This window comes from Apteryx rowi, unplaced genomic scaffold (assembly GCF_003343035.1).
Source record: "Apteryx rowi isolate R43461 unplaced genomic scaffold, aptRow1 scaffold_93, whole genome shotgun sequence".
Classification (NCBI taxonomy): Eukaryota; Metazoa; Chordata; class Aves; order Apterygiformes; family Apterygidae; genus Apteryx; species Apteryx rowi.
Window position 1 is genome coordinate 1,971,495 of NW_020451238.1, and position 25,295 is coordinate 1,996,789.

At 44.4% G+C, this 25,295-nt stretch overlaps 1 protein-coding gene across 1 annotated transcript; it reads left to right on the top strand.

The window, feature by feature from the left end:
* The first annotated feature begins 2,237 nt into the window (after nt 1–2,237).
* ZDHHC8 (zinc finger DHHC-type containing 8) lies at nt 2,238–24,971 on the top strand. The gene is made up of 11 exons (XM_026091872.1): nt 2,238–2,421; nt 6,789–6,946; nt 10,055–10,227; nt 11,653–11,755; nt 14,947–15,038; nt 16,416–16,460; nt 16,782–16,914; nt 17,713–17,830; nt 18,561–18,670; nt 21,603–22,639; nt 24,667–24,971. The coding sequence occupies exons 1-11, from the start codon at nt 2,238–2,240 to the stop codon at nt 24,836–24,838; spliced, it is 2,325 nt and encodes a 774-aa protein (XP_025947657.1). The 3' UTR covers nt 24,839–24,971.
* Nucleotides 24,972–25,295: the final 324 nt, after the last annotated feature.

Sequence of the window (25,295 nt, forward strand, 5' to 3'; positions counted from 1 at the left end):
TATTTGATGCTACATAAAAACTCTGGGAAGAAAAATAGCAGGGTGGTGAACAGACCTTCTGGCTAATATGTACAATGACTCACTCTACCCTGTATTTCAACTTCCGTGAAGTATTTTCAGATGCGCTATTTTCCCAATAAATAAGCTGTTTAATTTAGCTTATGGCTATATTTTTTCCTAGTATTTTGATATGTTTTGGGGAATATGACAAAGTAAATCACAAATGAGCATGTTAGCAAATGCTTACATTAATCATCTGAGACAGCCTCACTTATTATAATCTTGTTCTGAGTAGCTACTTATCTGCAAGAAAGGGTTTTCTGTCCCTTGATTTGCTGACTTACTTGACTTTACTGCCAAGGAAATCTCTCCTCCATGCTTGACAAGCAATGGGTAACTTCATAATCTTTCTCTGTGTAGGTAGTTTCTTCATGGGAAGAAATGCAGTCAGTCATGCCCATGCTGAGTCTCATTTTACTACAGTTTAGAGGGAAGAACCTTTCCCCAGGTAGAATTTATTCTGTAACGGCTTAGGACTGGTCCTGGGAGAAACCCACCCTTCAGCTCACCCCGCCGGGGGTGGTAGCAAAGCTTTTTTGCTCAAGTGAGAAGACTTTGTTTTTTCTTCTCCCCTGGTCATCCTGAAGGTCTGGCCCCAGACGCAAACGTAGTGTGCTCCCAGCGTCCCGGACCCTGGGCAGGATTTGTCCATCCTTTTACTCACTCCAGCCCAGCCCGAGTGAAGCACACGCAAGAAAAGGACCTTTAGAAAGCAGGTTGGGGTAGTGCCACCCTGTGTGGCTGCCCGTTATCAGCCAAGCCGGGCAGAGCAGGGAATCGCGCGGCACTGCCGGCTCACGAAGAAATGCAGCAGGAAAACGCGGTGCCCTTCTCACGCTGGCCGCAGGAGCGTGTTTAAGCGCCGTTTCAAGGTCAACAGCACCGTTCCCGGCTGCTCAAAACAGCACATCGGTAGCACAAACCRTGTGAATTAGATTTGGGAAAGGGTTTGGTTTTTTTTTTTCTTTCTCTCCACAGGCTTCGGCCTGGCAAACGAGCAGGATCAACTGTAGATGTAATGCAGGCAAAATATGGTCTGAAATATGTGGGCTGATGTATGATTTATGCTAATGGTGGCAAGGCATTACGGTTAAGCAGCTGCCTGCACAGCAGCTCGGAGGAGTCCCCGGCTGTCGAGGCAGGTGAAAAGCTGAGGGGCCRCTCGGTCAGAACAGGCTTTACTTTTTTCAAAGAGTTTCTTTGTCCCATATCTTTCCTTATTCATATTTGCAAGATTCATGCGATTGATAGGATTTTTCCCTCCAGCAACTCTATAACAACAAACCTTTTATGCAGAACAGAGAAGCAAATTTGATCTAGGGTTTAGAGATAAGCTTTACAGAGGCTATAAATGGTAGAATGAATAAACAYTGATCTTTATTGGGTACAGACACCTGTAAGTTTATTATGGAAACTGGCTGTGCTCTGCCTCGGTCCTGCCCTCCGCTGCTGGTGGAGAGCGTTCTCTGCAGCTAGGACGGCTTCCTATAAATGGCATTTCTCCAGCCTCTTTCCAGAGTCTCCTGTTTTTCCTCCTTTACCCTTTACCTTCTGCTTCTCTCAGTTACGCAAGCCATGCGGGCAGGCAGCATTTCAAGGGTTTCTGAGAAGCRTTCATGTGGCAGATGCCATCCGCTTTCTTTTTCGTATTGCGTTGTTACATGCTGCAGAGCCAGTCCTCCTTCCGACTCGGACTTGCCCCCCGGGGAGAGCTTTTGTAGTGTTGCTTCCAGGTGTTATTCAGAGTTAAAAACATGCTGCTCGGGGCAGGCGTGACGAAAGGTGGGTGAGCTTCTGTTTGTATGTGCTGTGAAGACCAGCGACTTAAGAATCCTAGTCTGCTTAATGCCAGTGAAAATTAAAAGCAAGACCGGCTGCGGCAGACTGATACCCCGGCTATATGCAAGGGCAACAGACAGGCAGCGACAGGATGCAGCTTGTGCACAGAGAAGCAAAATGTCAGTTTGCAAACAAAGCTAGAGGATGGCAGAGGCCTGCGAGCCACGTGGGCGCTGCTCCTTTCTGCCCTGCGGAACAAAGCAGCTTTACAAGGGATGGATGTGACGTACTTCAGATCACTGAAAGGGGCTCTGTTGAAATTTCTCCTGTWAAGTCACAAGTTCAGCCTTGCTTCATGGCTGGTGGGGAGGAGGAGACTGCTTCTCTGTGTGAGGGTGATGGATGGGAAGATGCTACTTGACATAGTCGAGCCCTTACCTGTAGCTTTCCTTCTCCACAGGTGCCCCTGGTTAACAAAAGCCATCTCCCCAGCCATCCCAGTGTACAATGGGCTCGTGTTCCTGTTCGTGCTTGCAAACTTCAGCATGGCGACTTTCATGGACCCTGGAGTTTTCCCACGAGGTAACAGAGGATGGGACTGGGGAGTGCGGAGGGGGGATGAAAACCTAAGCCAAAGGAGGTGTCAGGTATCCAAATCCACTCTTTCGTACCCAGCCCCTTTTCTTCTTGTATTCTTTCCTATAGACCTTTTTTCTTTTCACCTTGCGCTCAGCTGGCTGTAGAGGACAGTAGTGAAGTGCCAGATACCCCCATCCCTTGTCTGAGGTGGAGTTTGTTCTCCTTGCGCGTAGGCTGGCAGTCCAGGCACAGTGCTGGGCGGCGTGGTTCTCCCTGAGCAGGTCTCCTGACCGATGCGACTGTGATTGTCATCCCCTGTGTCAGGCTGGCACGTTGGATTTAAGTCACTGTCTTCACAATAGGTAGCTGAGCATGGTGCAGGGGGAGGCTGAACTTTCTAAAGCTGCTTTGTTAAAGCAAATCTTCCTTCCAAAAAAAGGCATAGAACAAACGCATAAGCAGTGAATTCTAAAAAAGATAATGATTAAGGCCTGCTTTAGAGTGGAGTGTCTAAAAAGTATATATGTTTAAAAAAAGATGCCTGTTTAAATTAGTGTTGATTCACAACTGATTAAATAGGATGAAGATTGCCCAGTTCTCGTAATAGGAGCCACAGAGCAGCTATTTCTTTTAACACATCCTAATGAGAGAATTATCACCTCATTTTATCCATCTTCCAATAATCATTCACATGCAGTTTCCAGCAGAGACTGCTCTAGGCAACCTGGCTAACCCAAAGGATCTGCGCTCTTTGCAAGCTGTCCTTTCTCACCTCTATTCAGTGAGTTCAGTACCCACTTTGAACTGCTATGGTACCTGACGAGAAACAGGTACCTGCCCTGCTGGCTTCCCTGAATAGCAACCGCCAAGTTTCTGCAGGTAGCAGGGTCTAATGAGGAGCATCTTTCTGCCAGTCCTTTCAGCTGAAGCTTTTGAGCCCCTGATTAAGTGTTGCAGCACTCCAGTTAAGGAAATAATTTTGTGTAAAGGCAAACTGAGACAATGGCAAGATTCAGTCATTTATGCAAGATTATGTGAGCCAGTGTTTAGGTGCTTGAAGGTCCAAATAGGTGCTACTGAGATTTTCAAAAGAGCTTACGCACTAGGGCTTTTGGCTGGATTCCTGGATTTCTTAATTTCTTCATCTCAGCAGAGATAACAGTGRCTGAACAAGCTCAGGCTGTGAGATTACCAAAGGCATCAGTGTTCTTTGCCTTCAGTAGGAGGAGAGTTGGAACAACGCTGTTTCGTTTTAAAAATCTCAGTCTGCGGATCTGATATCTTTGTGCAACGTAGTTTACTCAGAACGGCGCCTGCTGCCTTCCACTTACACTGCSCTACCAGTGACTCAGGACTGAGTGTATCATAAATTCACACCTTCCTTTACGGTTCTCCAGCTTCCCCTGGCAAACAAGCTCTTCACTTTAGCCTGTGCATTTAAAGGAGAAAAGCACAGAGAGATCAAATAGGAACCTGAAACTCCCACCGCCTTCCCTCCCTTCCTGCCTCCCTTAGCACAAGGGAGCCCGCAGCAGCACAGGCAGAGGAGGAGTTTCCCCCAGCTTGCCCCTCTGCCGCCCCRTTCCCTTCTTCTCTGGCCTTGGCCTCACCTCTGAGCCCGGTGCATGGACCTGGCCTGGGAGAGGGCTGGAGCCGGGGAGCTGCCCTCYGCACTGAGCACGGAAAGGACGAGAACAGGGATGGAAGCCATCCTGGAAGAAAGAGATGGAGTAGGAGTTTAGATGTGTGAAAGAGGCAAACTGATAAGGGAAAGAAAAGATGGAAAAGACTAAAAATACCAGTGCTGGAAGGAAAGGGGAGCAGATGTTATTGCAGATCGCAAGTGTGTATGCTAAAAAAGCCACCACCACCCAACGCCGCCTGCAGAGCTGCCAGCCCAAGGAGCCCAAAAATTGTAGGAGTGATTTAAAATGAATATACAATGGATCTATTTGCTTTCCGTTTTTGAAATTACACATTTAGTCTTCTTGTTTTTTTTCAAGCTTTTTAGCATGTTTCTGATGGTTACAAATTTACTTCAGAAACGATACAACAAGCAAGTGATCGTAGAAGCTGAGGCTCTCATGAAGTCACGTGATTCCAGGACTAGGAGCTTTAAGGAAGCCACCAAATGTCATAAGACTTGTGATAAAAACATGAGACTTGGCTTCCCTGTACCAGCAAACAAGAGCGTGAGAATCAGCGCAGTAAGATATTGTCCCCTGCCAATGTATTCTTATGCTCAGATCACTGAAGGCTGGGTAATAAACAAATAAGGTGTATGACATAGTCCTATCATATAAGCTTATATGCGCTCTGGCAGGGAGAACTTAAGGTGTGGGGGGAAGTAAAACAAGCTTTTCTTTTATTACTGAAGAGGATCTGAATCAAACTCCCCAGTCCATTACTCATTTTTGAATCCTGGCTTTGCTGGCTTTCTGAATTATCYTGCTATGAGTCAGGATTGGCTCTGTGTAAGTGAGTTGCCAATGATACACCAAAATGAATCAGAAGACAAGAAAATAGTAAGTCTCTGAAACTGGAGCTAACCTGACAAATCTGATTTGCAGTCTGGGTCAAGGTTTGCAATATTCTTTGCTGGCTAATTATAGATACCAGCTATGAGCTGGGTTACAGTATTTTTGATGTGAACATGTTTTGTAAGAATTCTTCAATTCCTCAGCAGAGCAACTGGGAGATGCAGATTTCTTTGTAGACAAATGACACATATTCTTGACACTTCTAAGTGGATGTCAAGTGCTAGCTTTGATAATAGATAGTTTCTGCAAGAYTAATGTGTCTGTATGTGAGTATGTATATGCAAGGTACAAATTTTTGTTTGCATAGTCAGTATTTTTACAAGAGCTTAATGGTTTGGCCATTCTAGTGTTTTGCCTTTATATGTCCACACAAATGTATTATACAGCATTGACTAGTTTATAATGGTATTGAAGAACCTACAGATTGTATTTATAGAAGTGYCTAAGGGATTTAGAGTTAAACTCCCACTAAGAGTCTCACTGATTAGTTATGAAGGAAAATTATAGAGAATGCTGCCAGTACAGTACTCACTTTCCACACACAAACATTAATCCACAGAATACTCTTGCAAGGTAAGTACTGTAGCTGAGCCAGATCCCAAGCTCATATAAGTGAAGGGAGAAACTCCCTCTGAAGTCAATGGAAATTGGATCATTTTTGTCACTCTACCRATACATCTTCTAGAGAAGATTTAATATAGAACTAAGTGACAGTGATTGATGCCCCACTGGGACAAAATTATCAAATTCYACCTAATGTGGAGCCAGTCAACCAAAGCCAGCTACACTATAATGCTTAACCAGGTGTTAAATAGATRTGAACTTCTTAGATTTTCTSTGTCAGAAGGAAACAAATAAAGATTAAAACAATCTGGAATAAAAGAACTTTCAGGAACATCRTTCTTTTTTTTCCTTTTCTTTCCAATAGAGAATTATATTTGTCCATTATAGACTGACTTTCATTCTATGCATTTATCTTTAAATGGCCTCTTCTCTTAAACAGGGCAGCGCTTAGTTGAGATGACAAACCATCCACCAGGTTGTCCCTAATAAGATGACTCTGCAGTATTATCATCCCCATCTTACTAATGGCACGCAGAGGCTAAATAACTAGCCCAGGGCCACAGAGTGAAAAAATTAGACTGTAGGATTCCCAACTCCCAGTGCTGTGCTCARATCACTAGACCATGCTGCCTTTGAGAGAGGTGAGATCTTCCCAGTTACGTCCTGTGCCTAAAGCTAGAGCGTTCTGGGTGTGCTGTGAAGAAGTGAGCACTGGGTATGCTATAGAGATGTAAGCACTGTTGCGAGGGCTCATCACAGGCACCCGAATTGCTTCTGAATCGAATGTTTCACTGCTGCATCAGGATCCCCGAGCAGCAAGTCTGGGGCTGGCAATAGGCTGGCACCAGAGCGTTGGGTAAATTGTCACTCAGGGTTATTGGGGTTGATGTTTGTTTTTGAGCTAACACAATCTTCTTCTAACATCTGTTGATGTGATTTCTTTTGCCTTACATGCTGGGAGGCCACTGTTGAATTAATCCCAAATGCATGCAGCAGAACTCCTCACAACAAGGTGCTTGGGTGATTTATGGGTTTCCACCTCCACTTTGACTCATCCGTTCCTTCCAGTTGTAAATGCTGGCTGAGATAAGACTCAAACACCTCTCAGTCAAGCCAGTGCGCTGGTGTGTAAGACTGCCTGGTGCTCCCTTGGGAGTATTGTCTCAGGTGCTAAAATGAACCCAGATCATTCAAGTGTCCTGCAGCCAGGACAACCCGTTTGGGCAGTCCATCACTTCCACTAACTTTTATTTTTGCATTGAGCAGCAGATGAAGATGAAGATAAAGATGATGACTTCCGAGCTCCACTCTACAAGAATGTGGAGATTAAGGGAATCCAAGTACGGATGAAATGGTGTGCCACCTGCCACTTCTATCGTCCTCCACGCTGCTCTCATTGCAGTGTCTGTGACAACTGTGTTGAGGTAACGCTCCTGTCGAGTACGTGATCTGATGGCTTTTTCTGAGCGATGGGGTTGCACCTACTATTGGATACATGCAGTTAGGTGATTCCCCCAGTATTTTAATTCTTGAAAGTCCCCAGCTTTACCCTCATTGCTGGTTCCCTACTATTATTTACCACTTGAAATATTAGTCCTTTGTATGATGTATGTTACATGTGCAATAAAGTTTGGTGCCAGCTTTGTTGCCGGTGATAATTAGGTTAAAATCCAGGAAATCCAGGGTGGACCATACTAGCTTGTGTGCTTTATCAACTGACACAGGAACCAGTTTGTTCCAAATTAAACGATGAGCCCCAGGTGATACAAAGGTGTGTGCCCTATCTCCTTTGTAAGTTGTAATACAGACAGTGGTGTGTGAGCTTTAGGAAGACCAAACTCAGAGTTCAGGGAGTGATTCTCAGATCAGCGGAAGGACCCAACGTCCCAGCTTAGAGCATAAACTCATTCATGCTTCTATTTTGCTTCCTCTGAATTATGGGGCTTTCATGTTTCTTGATAGCCCAGAGGTCTTGTTGAAGCACACAGGATTTTTAAAAAATAACCCCCAAGGTGTGATTTGGGGCTATAAATATCTTCCAAACTCCTAAATACAGAGCACTGTATCCACAGTGCTGTATTGCTGGGGGGATCTTTACTTCTGAGCTACAAATTCCACTTCTTAAGGATAATTTCTGCTGCAAGGTCTATTTTTTTTTTCCAATGGAAAGATGAAATCTTTAATATGTCTAAAATGTATTCAGCTGTGCCCTCTAAATGAAAGGAATTGCTGATCAGAAAAGCAAAAGAACAGCATCAGCTAGGATGCTGCGTACCTCATCTTTGTTCTAACCCTCTTGGCCATAAGCAAGAGAATAGTCCTAAAGAAAGCAGCACAGCTACTTGTGCGAGAAAGGCTGTCTGGGCTTGTCTTGTGCCAGTCATTTTCTCCTTTGGAGCAACATACCTATAAGTTATAATTAGCTGGAAGCAGTGCTGGGCCTGGTAACCATCAGTAGATAGGACAAGCTTGTCCCATTGTAGAAGGCCTTAGATTGACGCTGGGTCTGAGGGACCCTGGAGGGTAAGGAGCTGCTGAGGACAGTGAGTGGAGGGGAATTGCCACAACAGCCRTTTTACTCAACTCTCTTAATTGTTGAACAGAACAGGATTTTCCATAGAAAACCTGAATCATATATTCCTAGTTTTAAACAAATGTTTTCACTAATTCTAGATTTCAAGGATTGTTTAGATGATGGCAATTCTCAGTTGTCCCATGAAATTCCTTCCTTCTGCCCTCCCCAGAGGCTCGGCATGAAAATCCGTTTTCAACAACTGAAGTTTTGCCAGAAGAAGATTGCCCAAAATTCACTAGTGTAAACGCTTGCAATTTCATGCAGCCGTAAGGCCTCCAGAGGAGTCAGTTTTGTGCAACAGAAAGGAAAATGGGAGAGAATCCAAGAGTAACCTAAATAAATTAGCAGCACGCAAGGTGACTCTGCCTGACTCTCGAGAAGCTTTACCGATGGTCAGATCAGTTGAATGTTCCTTACTATTCTGGTGGGCACGAAAGAAGCTCTCACTGTATAATTAAATTATGAATGCTGGGGAGGAGTATAGGCAAAAAACATTAATGACTTCTGAATCAATAAATCATGGTCTTAAACAGCGTGCTTTATTGATTCCTGTGATGCTTATTTCCCACTGCACCTGCCTGTTCCAGCGGTGCTTGGAGACAGCGATAGGAGAAATGGGCGTTTCCATATAGGGCCCATTTAGGTTTGTAATTTACATCTTTTCAGTTTTGGGCCAAAATGTGTGATAAAAGTTCTTAGCCCAAATAAAACTGAGCCAATTGGATAAAAATAAGCAAACAAACAAGAAAAAAATAATGACACTTGCAGAAGTAAAAACAATTAAAACCTAAAGTGTGCTGTGACCAGCTGGACCAAAACGCGAATCCATGACAAAAGTAGTCAGATCTTTATTTGCTTTACTGAAGTGTTCACAGTGGATATTTATACAGTTCCATAATCTAGGGATTATTTTTGGGCTGCATACACCCAGATTTGCATCATAGACACGTGCTATGTCAGCATTTCAGACATAGCCGGAAATGATCTTTATTAAAGTGCCTCTGTCATTTTCTAATGCACTTTGAGAAAGCTCTAATCCATTTCTTCTATTTTGTAAATTTTCAGTCAAAATGTTGTGCAGCACTTCTAAGTATGAAAACCCCTTTGTCATCGTTGGGGGATGTTTAAAGATAATATTACCATAAAACAAAGAATAAACCACTAATTTATTGATGTAGTGGGAGTGTAATATCTGCTCTGAATAAGGCAGAAATAGGAAGGGTTTATTTTTGAGCACCTGATCTTGTTTTGACTTATGCACATCAAGAATAATCCCATTGAAGCCAGTGGATTTACATGCTTATAAATCTGTGTAAAGGCACTTTAAAAGTGTCTACTGCTTGCCCTCGTTATAAGTCTTTTGTTAAAAGGGATCCAGCTTTATGAGGTACTTTGAACTCTTGACTGAGACAACTAATTAGTTTTGGGTTCATAACTAATGTATTTTTCCAGAACTTTGCCTGTGTCTTAGCCAGATATTACCTTTCATTGGGGACCTGCTTGGTAAAAAATATTTTTCATGAGGCCCATAATTTACAGTGAACAAGCACTAGATTCATTCAGTTACATATTAATATAGAAATGTGGGAGAAGAATTCTTTGGCTAGCAGCAGTATTGCAACCTCAAAATATTATAGGTTATAATAACTTCATTGTAACTGATTCCTCATGCTAAGGATGATAAAAAATAGCGCTTCCACCGTCAAGAGAGAAACAGCCTGTCTTTTTCTTTATGTATCTTCATCTTGAACCCTATAAACACCCAGTGCCTCTCCATCCATAGGCATAGACATCACTGATCCCAAGAAGAGCCTTATAAAGAGGGTGTAGCATGTTGTAAAGCCGCAGAGCTATCCTGATGTGATTTTATATGATGATGGTTCAGACTGATCTCTAAGACAATGTATTTCCTTTCACCAGTTGGATATCATTCCCTGTCTCTCCCTTTCTTTACAAGGATTTTGACCATCACTGCCCATGGGTCAACAATTGCATAGGACGGAGGAACTACCGCTATTTTTTTCTCTTCTTGCTGTCCTTAAGTACACACATGGTTGGAGTATTCACCTTTGGGCTGATCTTTGTATTAAACCATATGGAAAAGCTGGGGGCAGCTCATACCACCATTACGTATCCTTCTTTTTGGTCTTTCAAGAGTCAAGGTGGCCTTGAGGAAAATGTGAAAGAATAAATGTGAAGATTTGTCTTCCTGGAACTGGTGGAGATCTACTCCTCTCCGGATTCCCTTTCCTTTTTCCCCGTAAATGCTTAGTGCAAGTTGTCTTCTGTACCGTTCTGACCTATGTAGCCACTGATTACCCCCAAAACTGTGGCTGACCTTCTGTCTTTCTCAGTCATTGCCATGGTGACCTAGCAGAGAGAGATATGCTGCATTCCTGAATTTTACTTCCAATTGGAGGTGACTCTACACTGCTGGGTACTATTTACTATATTTAAAACATAATACAGTAGATTTTGCCCTAGAGGCAGTCCCTCTGCATACTAGCATAATACATATACTAACATATRTGCTAATTGACATATGTTTTTGTTGAATGTTTTTAGATTTTTCAGGATCAAAAATGTCTATAAAATAGTTTTCTCAGATTATAGAAAAAATTTACATCTCTTTTAACATTATTTTCTTGCAAATGTTCATCAGAGAACGTATGTGCAGAAAACATGTCAAAATCTGCATAAAGAAATTTAATGCCAAAGAGTGATTGAGAGCGGGTGGAGGGTAAGGGGAAAATACAAAGTTTTGGTTGACCCAGACAGGTGGTTTTGAGGGCAAATGGAAAACAGAGGGTTAATAGTAAGTAAACCTGACAGATTCACCCCACTGAAAAGCTGAGTGGCCACTTAGGTGTTTCAAGGAGAAGGGAAAAAACCTGCTATAAAGCGTTTTGTTGTGGTTTTGTGCTGACATTAGCTCTGTGGTTCTGAGGGATGCTACTCCCACTGGCAGGTTAGAGCACAGGAGTCTTTAGAAGATGGTTACAGCCAGAATCAATGAGTTTGCGTTTTATTTTCGAACCATCTCAAGGAGAAGGAGCCAGGCTAGGAGCAGAAATAAAGCAATGTATTTGCTTGGGGCACTGGTCGATGGGAGTTAAAAAATGATGATGCAGAGAGGTTGTTGCTCTGCCAGCCTGGTGGTTTTGGGACGCATCCATCACCATCCGAGTGCATATTTTTAAACTGCAGAGAACAGACGATATGACTAGATACTAGAGACCAGAAGAGACCTAAAATAAGATGACTGCATTGAAGAGGGAAGGATGGGAAACTTACAGCTTTCAAATACTCATTACAAAATTGTATGCTGAAGAGGAGATAACAGTAGGATTTGTTACTGGTCTGAAAGGATTCCCATAACATATCTGAGGTCTAATTCCAAGGTAGACTTAACTTTGAGGTGAAATTTAAATGGCCTAATTAAAGGCGAGGAATATCCTCCCTATTTTCAAGAATTTTTTCTCCTTTTCCCCTCCCTTTTCTTCACACCCTCTTTTTCCCTTCACTGATTCTCATTTCTTTAACTCCTGGATACAGAATGGCTGTCATGTGTGTGGCTGGGTTATTCTTTATCCCAGTCATTGGTCTCACTGGTTTCCATATTGTCCTAGTGGCCCGAGGGCGCACAACCAATGAACAGGTAAGACACGATCCTTTCTCTGTGCTTGTGGCTGAGGTGTGGAATTGGGAAGGAAATAAAGAGAAAGTTCWTGCAAGTCAGCTTGGATAAAGTGAAAACTGACCCAAATCTTAGCAGTAACACCCTTACTAGGGCTTTTTCAGGATTTAGGAAGGTTGCCAATTTTTTATTTTCAATTTTTTTCTTGGATGCACTGCACGCACAGGTTTTGCCTAATCACAAAAGATCAGCACATGCTTATTTATCACTTAAAATCGACTCATGGCCTAGTAATAGGTTTTGTGTGGTGAGTACTGTCAACCCCAGAAGTTCAAACTTTATGAGTCAGAGTGAACGAATCATCAGACTGTACGAAAGAAAGGAAAAGATTAAATCATGCTTTTGTCCTGTCTCCTGATATTTTGCACCCCCCCGYCAGCCCACGCTGCACCAGTCCGGTCTGCGCTGGCCCTTTGTCCCTCGCTCTCATTCGCATGCCTGTGTGCACGCACGCACGCAGAGGCTATTGGCTAAACAAAAGGCCAACGCAACATCCCRCGCCAAAAAGCCAGGGAAACTTGTGATTTCCTTGCAGTTACTCGAAAGCGTGTAATCCGCAGCCCCCGGCGAGAGGCCGACCTGTATGCACGTGCCCAGCAGCAGCCTGGTGCAGGTGCCGGAGATCCAGCCCCGGACGGCCAGTCTGCTCCTGCTGTTCGCGCGGGGCAGCTGGCTCCGTGGAAAGCTTGGCACCTTGGTACATGGTGTGCCAGCCGGCTGCTTTCTTCCCGAGGCTAATTAATCGTGTGCGGCCCGGTGCTTTGCCCTTTCACCGCTCCAGCTCCAAAGCTCCGCTCACGCGGCTGCCTTTCGCCGCTCCACGCGTTTTCCCTGCTCTTGCATCCGCGGGCTCTCCGTGGCCCCCGTTGCTGAGGTCCCATTCGTGTCGTACGGCACGCTGACAGCTTCGTGCTCCTGTAGACTGTATCGCTGCGGTGCAGGCAAAGGTGAAGACATCTGCCTGAGGCCAGGCCGGTGTGAGCTAGGATGAGATGAGACGGTGTGTCCTATCCAACGGGAGACAGTAAAACCCTTTGTCTGCGAATAGGGTGAGGGGTGAACGCAAGCAAGGAATCTGAAGCCGCCCGTAATTGGTGCCTGACGTGGCCTTTGAACAAAGCAGGCTTGCTGTCGCTGTGAATCCTTACGCGCTTTCTTCCGCCCATCTCAGTCCTGCTTGGAATCAGCTGCCCTTCACTTTTTTTAACTCATTTTGGCCAAGGATTAGGTTTGATAGCGCTAACAATAGTAGCATGAAACCCAGTGCGTTTTGTCCTCACAGCCCAAATTGCGGTCTCCTTTAGGCTTGTTTGTGGGCAGGGAGGAAAATTGTCTATGAGAATTTTAGCCAGAGGAGGAAGGAGAAAGGGAAAAAAAAGTAAAGTAAAATCTAACTTCTTGTATTTGCAGCTACACTAAAACTCAGATATGTTGAGAATTTTGCATTTAACAAGACTGAAATAACTATTGGAAAAGGCATCCTGGTGTGATTTGGTTTCCTGAGCTGCCGGATCACCTGAGATTAACCCATCTTCCTAGGGCCTTTGCCAAAAATTAAATATAATCTTGTCTTCATGGCTGCTTGGTCACATACACTGTCTAGTGGAGGATGGATGTTCCAGACCTTCAGGTCCCTTTCAGAGGAAGCACATTTAAGTAATTAGAGCACCAGACTAGGCCTGATGGATATGAGATCTACTCCTGGCTTTGCTACTGTTTTAAAACATTCACTTTTCTTCTGCAGTCTCAGTATTGATTCTCTGTTCTCACACTGTTAGTTATCTGCTGCCAGCTCTCCACTTACAGTATGCTCAGCTACACTCGTCCTTTTTCCCCGTTACATTTTATAGGCCAGTGTTATAGATATTTGTGGTGTTTTACTGTAAATTCTTGGTATTTGTTCATTCCAGAGATTGCAGGTTTTGAGCATGCATACCAGACAGACTGTGATTTAGGAGTGCATATTGGCTGAGTTTATATGTTTCTGAGCTTTCTGAATGCCTCTGAAAGTCATTTGTGGAATCAAAATAACCCAACATCTGATCATATCATGGTATTTTTAGTTTCTGAATAGAGCAAACAAATATCTTTCCTTTTGAGATGGCTTTCTATCGGTGGATGTCAAAGTATTTTAGAAACCAAATTGGTGTAATTAGTGATGTAATCTGATAGTTAGAGAAATTTTATCTTCAGAATGTGTGTGAGAAAATGGACACAGAGATGTGAAGTGCTTAACCAGCATCTGACAGCRGGTCAGCTTGAGCCCAGGAATGACTGCAGATGTGCCAAATGTCCCAGTCATCAAATTACTCTTCCAACACACAGAACTTCCAACATTTCAATATGTTATATTAAAGAGGCCAGCAAAATCATTTAATCATTGCAATTTTATGTGCAGGTAATTAAAGTATTTCTGGTACTCTGTAAATGCGGTGCTAGGTCAGGACTATGACTTGATTAAAATGCATTACTTGCAAACAGCAGCAGTAATGCTTTTAATGGCAACCACTATTAATCTCTCTGGCTTTATTGGTATTTATCCCCATACAGTTATTTTCAAGTATCTGGGCTGCCTGTAGAGTGCAAACCCTTTATACAGCTAATGCAGCTTGTTGTGGATCCCGCCAGTCTAATTTTCTTCAAATAGTTCATTTCCAAGCAAGCACCGTAGTCACCGGGGAGCTCCTGGCACCCTCCCACACAAAGCAGTGGTGGGTACTGGGTGCTGCTGGAGGGTTTGGAGGATGCACGGCTCTYGTCCAATGCTAGGAGCGTAGAATCGACATTCCTGTCGGTTTGGAGGCGACAGGGAAAGACAGCAACCAAAACAGCCCGTCTGGCTGACGGCAGGCAGGAACCTGGTGCAGGAGCGGTATGGGGAGGAGGTGAGCCTGCAGCTTCGCAGCACGGTCCAGAAATACTGAGCACGCTGCTCTTTTGGGAAGAGCTCTTCGACTAGCGTGCACRAGAGCTGGAAGGGGCTGATGGAAGTCGTGTGTCAGAGCCGGAGGGAGCAATATTTCTAAGGAAAACAATCTGCCGTTTGGGGAGGAYGAGCGCCGGAGCAAGGCGGCCTCGTCCTGGCGCTGCGGGGGCTGGCGGGGTGTTTCTGCAGGCGGCGGTTGGAGCGCTGCCCCGAATTATCGTTGCAGGTGACGGGTAAATTCCGGGGGGGAGTGAACCCTTTCACCCGCGGCTGCTGCGGAAACGTGGAGCACGTGCTTTGCAGCCCCCTGGCCCCCAGGTAAGGGGAAGGCTTGGTGCTGGGAGCGAGGGAGGCGGCGGAGGTGCTGGGACGGAGGGAGAAGGTGCTCGGTTGGGCTCACGAGCAGGACTGATGTGTTGCGGGCTGCCGTGGAGTCTGGCACTGCTCAGCCTGGTGGAGAAATGGGGAGTAAAGCAGGGCACTCGCTTGGGCAGAGCTGGAATATTGCACGGATGTAGCCTGTCAAGCAGTTTCTTTCTTCGTGTAATTCATAATCTTCACCCCAGAAACATATATTTGGGATGAGCAAGCCAAATGATATCAAGAGACGATAGCCCTGTTTCGCTAAGATGCTTATCCAGTGAAATACAGTAACAGGGTAAATTCYGCTCCGTTATCAGCTTCCCGACACAACTTCTCGTATTGTACAAAGTCCAAGCACAGCTAAAGGATTGTAGTCTGTGGGAAAGAAAGAAGGAATCTAAAATCAGCCTTTCCCCTTTAGACTTAAATCTAATTTAAAGTGGCTGTGGTTTTCAATCTCACTGACACTTCCATTATCATAAAACAGATTTCCAACCAGGTCTACATCACGGAACATGGGATTTTATTTATGGCTTTCTATTTTGGGGGAAATAAATTTATTCTTTCACATTTTAAAACTAGGATTTTAAGGCAATAGATCAGGTGGAGTATAAATATCCTAGGTGCCGAGTTGTCCAGCTTGCTACATGTTAGTACAAGTTAGTAATGGTACTACAGGAAGACTTATTTAAGCCTTTTTGAGGTGCTGAGCAATCCCAGCCCTCAACACTGTTATCTGAAATACTGTTTTCTTGGCTATGCAGCAAATAAGTCTTGAAAGACTATTACTGATGTTAAAGTGAAGACCCTGGAATAGCTGCTTCTCAACCTTACCAACATTTAAAACTCAGGTCAAGATATTTTAAGAGAACGGGATATTAGAAGTTGGGAGACACTCTTGTTAAGAGAGGGGAATGAGTAATATCATCACTGCTATACTCAGAATTTTAGCAAACATAATCTTTGTGTTTTATGAAGACCTGTTCAAATTGTCCTGTCTATTGAAAGTCCATCACTACCAGAATGTCCTGTTCACTAGACGAAACAGAGAAAGCTTGTGTGCATATTTTGGTATTTTTACATTGTACAGCCAGGGCCCAGCTGCACTTACAGAATTCTAATCTGCTGGAAATAAATTAAGTGTCTAAAACCAGCCATTTCCCCTTAGATTTGTTGCTTCCTATAGACCTGCCTGTTTCTTTTACCTCTACTTATTTGGACACTCTGGTCCTCTAAAACATGCTTCAGAAACAAGTCTCCATGTGGTAAGCTAGAACTGACAGCACATCGTCTTCTCCATGTTAACTCCTCTTGTGCTGGGTCTTTTGCCCCCCGTCTCCATCTCCCACCGCAGGGAAGCTGGTTCATGTTAACGGGGTAAGATCTAGTAAATCGCTTCCATTGGTGGTAGGTGCCTCTTCTCTCTTGTGTGAACTGTGCTCTTGTCTCTCAGTGCTTCAAATATCGCTTGTTTTTTTTAATGCATCCCCTCCTCTTCCTCACTAAAATTCATGTTGATCTTTTTATTGCTTTTTAATGACTTCCTGGACTGACATCCATTGAAGTAAATGTAGTTTACTTACGTAGATTCTGCCACATTCTTAAATCTTATCTCGGAAGCAGGAAGATTTTCTTGTTTCTGTGCCTCGTTCTTAGGTTGTTGTTTCTTCTAATGATGACTGTTGAACGGTTAATTAGGTACATAGTTGAGCCCAAGAAAAAGCAAGCTGTGAGCGTGAAGCCTCCTTTCTTCCGACCGGACCTATCTGAGCGGCAGATCACCGTGAAGATCAGTGACAACGGAATCCAAGCCAACCTCAACCGCAGCAAGGTAACACATCTCTTGGAGAAAATCATGGAAGCTGAGTCCTTTTCTTACACGTCATCCTCTGAGAGTAACCCAGGACTGGTAGCAGGAGTTGATGATCCAGCAGCAGTTGTCTTTGTGGCTCTATAATAGAACATCTTTGGGCATCTTTTGGAAGATGACATTATTCTTTGCAACAGTTAGTTACTCTCTGTCCCAAGGGTTTCCACCTCTTTGTGTTTAAATTAATTTTAACGAAGTTACCACGTTGCGGGAACTCTTGTACCACCAGGTCAGCTGTCCTGCTTTGAGGAAGGTTATGAGCTTCAAAACTGCGGGAAGGTCTGCAGTGCAGTGAAAAGAATATTGGCCCAGAAGTTGAATTTTGCTCCTTCCCCTTGCTTTTTTTTTTTTTTTTTTTCATTTTTTCCAGGTATGAAATATAAGGACTTGTTTATTCATATAAAAAGCAGTGGATTCATGAGAAGCCACCTTGCAAAGTTTTTGCAGGGGACTCTTTGCATAGTTACTTGCTGAGAGATACCTGGAAAATTGCTGGAAAATGCTAGAAAATACCATTGGCTTAACTAGTACGATGCTAATGTTCAGCAGGCCAAGTAAACAAGGATAGTGCATTTAAAATTATATTGGCTTCCTATGATAATGCTAATTTTATACATGATAGTCCTTATCTGCAGTGGATGCTGAATTGTGTTTGTCATCCCAGGTGTAGGTTATTCTTGTTTGTCGGTACCCCCAGCGCTGTGACACGTTGTTATCTAATGGGTTATGGGTAACAATTGATTCTCTGCTCGTTTTCAGTCTAAAATTAGCCTGGAGGGTCTGGAGGATAAAAGTATGGACGTGCAGCCACCTCTCCCACCCAAAGGAGATCCAAGCAAGTACTCTGAGCTAACAGGGCAGCTGGGAGCCAGTGAAGGTACTGTTGCATGATCAGTTTTTATTTTTAATAGTAAGAAAATATTTCAGCCTCTTTAATAAGCTCTCAGTATTCTTTCAAAACAGTAATGGGAACTGGGTGAGGGGTTTTGTATTTACAGGAGTTCTGAGCTAGGGGAGTAAACAGCAGGAAAGGGAGAGAAAAGTCAACTTGCAGTGGTTCCTTCAAGTCTCGTTTGGATATTTCATTTCTTTTTTGTGAGCTTTTAAAACACTTTTAGACCCCTTTTTAAAATTTTGATGAGTTATAAAATGGAAAATGTCATTTTGAAGTGAGGAATCAAATATTGGAATGAAATGCTTAGGCATTTCAAACAGAATTATTTCGTTTATGAAAAGCTGAAATTAAAGCTGTGATGCTATGAAAAAAAATCTCTATTTTTTTTCAGCCAAAGCTAGTAGCTGAATTCAACCCAATTTTTCCACAGTTTCAATTTTTGGCAAAATTACTACTCATCAAAATATGTCACCCCACTGTATATATTATACTTTGTTTCTTATTTTCTTTAGGTTGCTGCTCTGGCCTTATGCACTGTTATTCCCACATGGGGTCCCATAGATTTGGGTGGAATTCTGCACAAAAGTAGTATAAGTTTTATTCTTTGCAGAACAGAGCTCAGTTTGCAGAGGACCATGGATAACGGGGAAGTAGGGACGACAGCCTGCTCTCGCACATTTTTAATACAAACCCTTTTTTTTTTTTTTTCCAGAAGGGGGCCTTTCGCCTAAACTGATCAGCCCTCCTACGCCTGCCATGTACAAGTACCGACCAGCTTTCAGCAACAATCCCAAAGTCCACTATCATGCTGCACCTGAGCAGGTGAGCAAGCTACAGTAGCGTGGGAAAATCCCATCCCAGCTAATGCTAAGCAACTTCAAGCTGAGGGTAAATTCACATCAGGGCTCTTGGGAATGTCAGAATGCAAAAGCAAACACCACCACTCAGCTTGGGTAGGAAATAATGTGGATTTTCACTATGTTCCTTGTAAAAACATGTCTGCTTTCTCAGTGTTCCTCTGCAGAGCATGATATGTCTGTTCGGCGGACGAGCATGCACTGTTGCTTTACCAGGGTTGGGGCCTGATCCTGAGGTGCTGAGAGGTGTCAGCTCTTGTTGGCTTCTCCCAACACAGATGCCAGCTCCCATTTGCTTTAGCGGGAGCAGCACACGCTGAGCGCTTTTCTGCATCAGGCCCTTCAGGCAAGGGGCAACATGCTCAGTGATTCCTTAACATGTCAGCTTGCAAAACACAAAGAGCTTTTAAGGTATCCCAAGATATATTTTAGCTAAATTTAAAATTAATGGAAAATTCTCTGTTTGACTTGCCCTAGCACCTTCTCAGAGCATCTGGGTAACATATTTATAAAAAAAAAAACAAAAAACAAYGCTTGGCATCATTTCTTCCCGTCAAAAATCCAAGGTCCAAACAATTAAAGAGAGGCTTTCTCTTGGCATGAATGTTCCCTGTTTTCTCTTAGCTTAGAAGTTTTGCAAGTGTTTATACTGTTTCCTTTGGAAGCATAACGCAAATCTAAGCCCACTGGAAATAGGCCTGTTTTTCTCACTTTTTTATTGTGAACTTGTTGCAAATAGTCCTTGGACCCTCAAAGGCCTGAAAACAGCAGTTTGAAAATCACTGGTCTAACTTGTAGGTTGGTGATATGTACGTAAATCTTCATACAGCAGAGGCGATAGCCTTAAACACACATACCACAATGCAGTTTTCTTAAGATTAATTTTGTCAGCTTCTCCAACRTCATTCCCGCAATAACAAGCCAGAAGGTGATGTAATTAAGGGAAGGAAAATGTGGTAGAGATATGTAATTGACAGTTTCTAAGCAGCAGCACTGCAATGAGACAGAATGTTCCTTAAATGATGAAGAAAACTTTGCTAGTAACCTTTTCACTTTGAAAACACAGGCGGTGACAGACAGTGGAATTCCATCTAGCACCAAGTCCAGGTTTTAGTCTTACTGCAGTAATTACTTGTAAATCTTACTCTCTGGATCTGTCCAGTGAATGAAGAAAAGATTGGCTTATGAAGGGGAACATGAGAACAACAGTGCGTTCACTGTATCCAAAAAGTTTAATATCCTATCATCTTCACTTTGTTGCGTTACAAATGGCTTCCCAGCCAATTCAAAACATTGTATTTGCAGGCACCAGCCAGCACTTAACCTGCAATTTTGTGCAAGCAGCGCTGTGCGCAGCAGGTAGTATTCTGGGTCGCGATGCAGTAAGGGAGATGATAGCCGTGGAAGGCAAGCTTTTTTATTCATTCAATACCTAGCTCTGGATGCAATATAGAGAGAGGGCAGGCTCTGATGAGGGCAGGCGATGGAGCAGCGCTGTGCATTGGTAATGGGGTGCGGCATCTCCCCTCTGCGGGCTGCTCCTCCAAACCCAGCCCGGGACGATGGTGCTTCCATAGGCTGGCTGGGGTGCRTACACTGAGCTTTGCCAGCTCGTTCAACTTCCTAGTAGTCAGGTAGGAATATTACAAAAATGAGTTCACTTGGCAAGCTGAGGATTGCATGTATTTGTCTGCCAAGCCATATCTAAGTATAGGGCACGGAGGGACAGAGTAGCTGGTGTGAGGAGTATCATGTTGTCTCTTCTGTGTCAGCTCTTCAGCCTGTCAATGTAACTCTGCTTCTGAGCTGTGAAAGCTGTAAGGAAAGGGAGAGCAGAGCACAAGGATACATAGCCCAAATATACTTACAGGCGACACCATTTCTCTCTCTCCTCCTACTTCACAGGCTGTCACTTGGTCTCCTTTTTTCCGGAGAAGGCCAGATTTAGCACCATGCTCTTGAAGATAGTGTGCTGGTTTGCACATTTCTCTATTTTCTAGCTCAAACACACAAAACTTGAAGAAAAAGTTAGAATAAAACATATTCGTAATTTGCCTCTTAAAAGAAATTAGATGAAGGACAAACTGCACATTTCTGATTAAATGTGTGACCAATAATCCCCCTTTTGTGCAGAGTCAACATAGCCAATTCATTGTGCATTACAGCAAACTCTTCCTTAAAGAACCCACAAAATCATTTGCTTAGCACACAATGGCCTTTTAAGGGAACAAAATTGTAAGCAATATTTCACAGAGTAAATACAAAGTGAGGTCCTCCCTGCTTTCAACACGTATAAATAAATTGTGTCTTATGTTTCTTTCTCCARTGTAGCCATTCTTTCCTACACAGGCAGTAAAAGAGAGAAAATTGCTTAATTTTGTTGCCTAAACTCCAGTTTACAAAATTGGCCTCTGGCATAGGGAGCCTCTGTGCTTTAATTAAGCTTAGATGCTTAATTTTGAAGACCTATGGCCTGAAATTCAGAAGTAGTGAATATTCATAGCTCTGAGTAAAGTGGATAAGAGTGTGCAGGACCTCAGTGTGTTGAACTGAAGCCTAAGGCATGTCTGACTCAGCACTCAGAACCAAGCATCCCTCAAATCAAGAGCTCTTTGCAGAAAACTTCAAGCAAAGTGCTTTCCRAGGGCAGTATTATCAGATTACAATCTGATTTACCTTGACAGTGTTACAGTTTAAAAGGCACTCTGTGTTTTCAGTGTTCACTGTATTGACGTGTTTGTTATTGTCGATGTTATTTAGCCCTTAACATGGATGACTCCTTCTTGCTTCCCAGATTCTTACCCATGGGCTCCTTTCTCACCATGCGCTCCCCATGGAGAGCAAACCCATGCATATATATTACAGGCTCTTGTTTCTCATGTTCACCTGTGTTTCAGATCTCCATGCAGGAGGGACACAGCCAAGGAGCTCTGATAGAAGAGGATGGCAGGAGCCTTGACTACCAGTCAGAACCGAGCCTGGACATCCCCAGCTACCGGAAGAGCTCCCTCCACAAGACCTATCAGTCTTCCCCGCTCCAGATAGATTCCTTTGCCATCAATTCCCGATCCCTGAGCCTCAAATCTGCTGGCAGGAGAGGGACAGACAAAGTGCCCCTTCATCCAATAAAGTCTGAAGGGGCAGCTTCCACCCCATACAAAAGCATCTTTTCCCCCAATTCCCTGTCGAACAGAAATGGGAGCCTGTCTTATGACAGCTTGCTAAACCCCATGTCGCCCGCGGGGAGGAAGTGCATCGCCCACTCTGCGGTCGGCTCGGTCGGGTACCACTCACCGTATTTATCTGCCAAAATGTGCCACCTGCGGGGGAGCGAGCTGCAACGCCAACCACCGCAGAGCTTCAGCCCAGTGCTGGGGGGCCCGGCTCCACACCAGCGAGACCCCTCTCCAGTCCGCTACGACAACCTTTCAAAAACCATTATGGCATCCATCCAGGAGAGGAAAGAGATGGAAGAGAGGGAGAAGCTCCTCCACTCGCACCCCGATTCAGTATTTGCAGACTCAGGTGTCTACGACACCCCTAGCTCTTACAGCCTTCAGCAAGTCAGCACGCTCTCTGAAGACCCCCGCAGCATGGCGATGAGATACGGATCTAGAGACAATCTGATGGCTGCTACCAGTTTTAGCACAAGGAACCCTATACTGCAGTCCTCAGTGTCTTCACTCTCCAGTGCAATGACAAGAGCACCAAGGACTTCCACAACCTCTCTGCAAGCTGATTTAGCCAATAACAATGTCCAGTCCCATCAAGCACTACAGGGCAGGGTGAGCAACGGCTCCTACAAATCGCCGGGCCACCAGGTCCCATCGTCCCCCACAGGGATGCCTAGGTCCCCCTCTTACGGAGGCCCGAAGGCTGTCTCGTTTGTAAACACTGTGGAAATCACAGAGGTGCAGTCGGTGGCAGCACAAAGGTACGCGTTGCTTTACGAGCCTCGTAGCAATGAACGCTGGCTTGCAAACGGGGGCAGAGCAGCTACTCGCAGGCAGGGCCAAGGTGACTTGCCTGCTGTAGGCCAGCGAGGGTAGGGGTTTTGCAGGGGCACTTTGGGTCTCTGAAGAACCTCGTAGTAACCTCATCATGACTAAATTTTGCAGTGATCAGTCAAGTTGTAAAATTCAGAGTGGTTTAATGCCTTAACTGAACTGGATAATTATTTGCAAGGTAGGGGGCAGATTGCCTCCCCGTTGTGCACAAAAGGGTGTTTTGCTTGTTGTTGCTTGCACAGCGAAGGGAGGCTGGACCCAGCCGTTGTGCAGACAGAGAGGCACAGCCGGGGTCACGGCACGTGCCGCCGTAGGTGGCACTAAGGGGCCATGGGGCCGATGCACTCCTGCTAATTGTGCTTGGCACAGAGAGCTGTGTATTTAGCTGTGTTGAGCRTCCCATAATGCCAAACTGGTGACAGAAGCACAGGCCGTCCCTTAAGGCCTCGCTGTGCCCTTCCTTTCTGTAAGAAAGGGGGGTGCAGAGAGGGTTTGCTGGGCTGAGAACCTGAGCGGGTGGTATCGGAGCAAGATCCTCAGCTGCAGCTTCTGCCTGCGCTCATCTTGCTCGTCCTTTTGGAGAATGTAGGCCTTGACATGGCAAGTCAGAAAAGAGCCAAGTGATCCCAATGTTTTCAAGTGAATCCTAGTTGTTAAAATGATTCTTCTACTGGTGGAAGAGCTAACGTTAAGCAGGCAGACACCCCATTCCCATCTTCGAACCTATTAAACTCACGAGCGTGTTTCAGAGAAATAAGACCTATGGGTTTTCCATTGCCTTTTGCCCTCTTTGGGCCCTGGCTGTGTCCGACGCCGCTGTGGTGTAGCAAGTTGCTGATACGCTAAGCTGTCTGCCTTCTCTTAGTCCCTGTTTCTTGCTTATGCTGTCAGCTTGTTGGTCCCACCGCTTTTACATAATGTATGTTTAAAACGCAGAGCCTGTAAATTTATACCCGTTCAGCTCTCTGCAGTACTGAGAAGTACAAAGTTCGGCAAAAGTGGTCGAGCTATTTAAATACACTGACCCCATTTGATGTTAAAGAAAGTTGCAGACATTAGTTATCACTGAGGAGGGTCTCTACCAAAGGTCCTAAAGTCAAGTCAAGCATCTAGATCAATAAATAAATAGATTAATGAATCTGAAGTTTTTTACCTAGTGAGGCAAACCTGCCACCAGAGCTCTTGTAAATCTAGCCTGGTTTCTCTGTCAGCGACACTGCCAACGGCTTTCCCTTCTCCCCTTTCCCCTAACACTCCCCAGCTCCTTTCTGTCTTGTTTCAGGAAGGAGACCGTGGTCTTGAGGACAATTTCAGCATTGACTTAGGGCTTTTATAGCACTTTGGTGAGGCAGATGTACAATTTGGCACAGTTGTCTGTGCACCCTGGCAGTAGGTGATAGGAAAGGAGATGATTTTAGGAGTCTGTCTGGAGTATGGTCTCCAATTCAAGCATCCTGGAGGGCTTCCTGCCTCAAGTCAGTTTGTGTCTGCTGTCGTGACGTCTTACGCTTCATCTCTTGTGTCTTTCAGGGATAAGCAACGCAATTTGGGTTAACTGTGAATATTTAGCTGGAAAGTGTTTTTTCTGACTATTTTATTTCTCATTGTAAGTAAAACATAGTTTGGATTAAGGTTGGCAGTGGAGACAGTTAACCCCTCCTGCCTCCCCCAAATTCTTATGCAATTAGTTTGGGTCAACAAAACATTTAAGCAAATGATTAAATAAACAGATACTACTGGGGTCTGATCCACTTGTCTAAAGGTAAAACTAATTCTCTCATTGCAGTGGCCTTTCATTAAGTGTATTGGCTTTAACGAGGTTACTCCTATGCTTGAATATTTTGCAACTTTGGGACCCAGGGTAACAGGGATAGTTGTTCATCCCGAATGAAGCTATTCTGCTATCATGTTTTGGTCACTAATATTGTATCTTTTGATATTTCTTTTGATGCAGGGATGACATGCAGTTGAAGACACCTCACAGTAAAATAAATGGACAGCCAAAAGGAATAACCAGGTTGGGTTCAACATCAAGTTCCCAGGGGACCCCCGTCAGCCCTGCTAGACACTCAAACGTTAAGAAGGTGTCTGGTGTTGGTGGAACAACCTATGAGATTTCAGTGTAAAATAAAATTCAAATAAAAATAAAGAGCCATCCACTCAGCCAGCCATGAAGCTAGGAGCACTGTGAAGACTCAAATAACAACAAAGAAGGAGCAGCAGCAGCCGGCCACTCTCCTTTCCTTGTTCTGGAGTTCTTTTGTTTTCATCCTTCTCTTTTGGCCAAAACCCAGCTGCAGCCTTATTCTCGCAGGAAGGAAGTTGTACAGTCCATCAGACTCTTCCTGAATGGACAGGCAGGACCTGGCGACCACCGGCCACCGTGACCACTGAGTGGATCTCTTTGGTGTGAGGGAGCGATAAAGCCATGGGGCGTCCTGCCTGTCAGACCGTCCTGTTGCGTGCCAGTCGTGCTGCAAAAGAGTCTGGTTAATCTGGGATCGTGCTATGTTTTCCTCACCCCTTCTCCCCTCTCGCCACTTCTGCCGGCCTGTAAGGAGGTTGGAAGGAGTCACGGGCTCG

Bases quoted from the DNA above. Each gene is read 5' to 3' on its own strand.
- ZDHHC8 (XM_026091872.1), top strand. From the start codon at position 2,238: ATGGATGGGAAGATGCTACTTGACATAGTCGAGCCCTTACCTGTAGCT. The intron at 10,228-11,652 runs GTATCCTTCTTT...TCCTGGATACAG, and splicing joins GCAGCTCATACCACCATTAC to AATGGCTGTCATGTGTGTGG. The intron at 17,831-18,560 runs GTACTGTTGCAT...TTTTTTTTCCAG, and splicing joins GCAGCTGGGAGCCAGTGAAG to AAGGGGGCCTTTCGCCTAAA.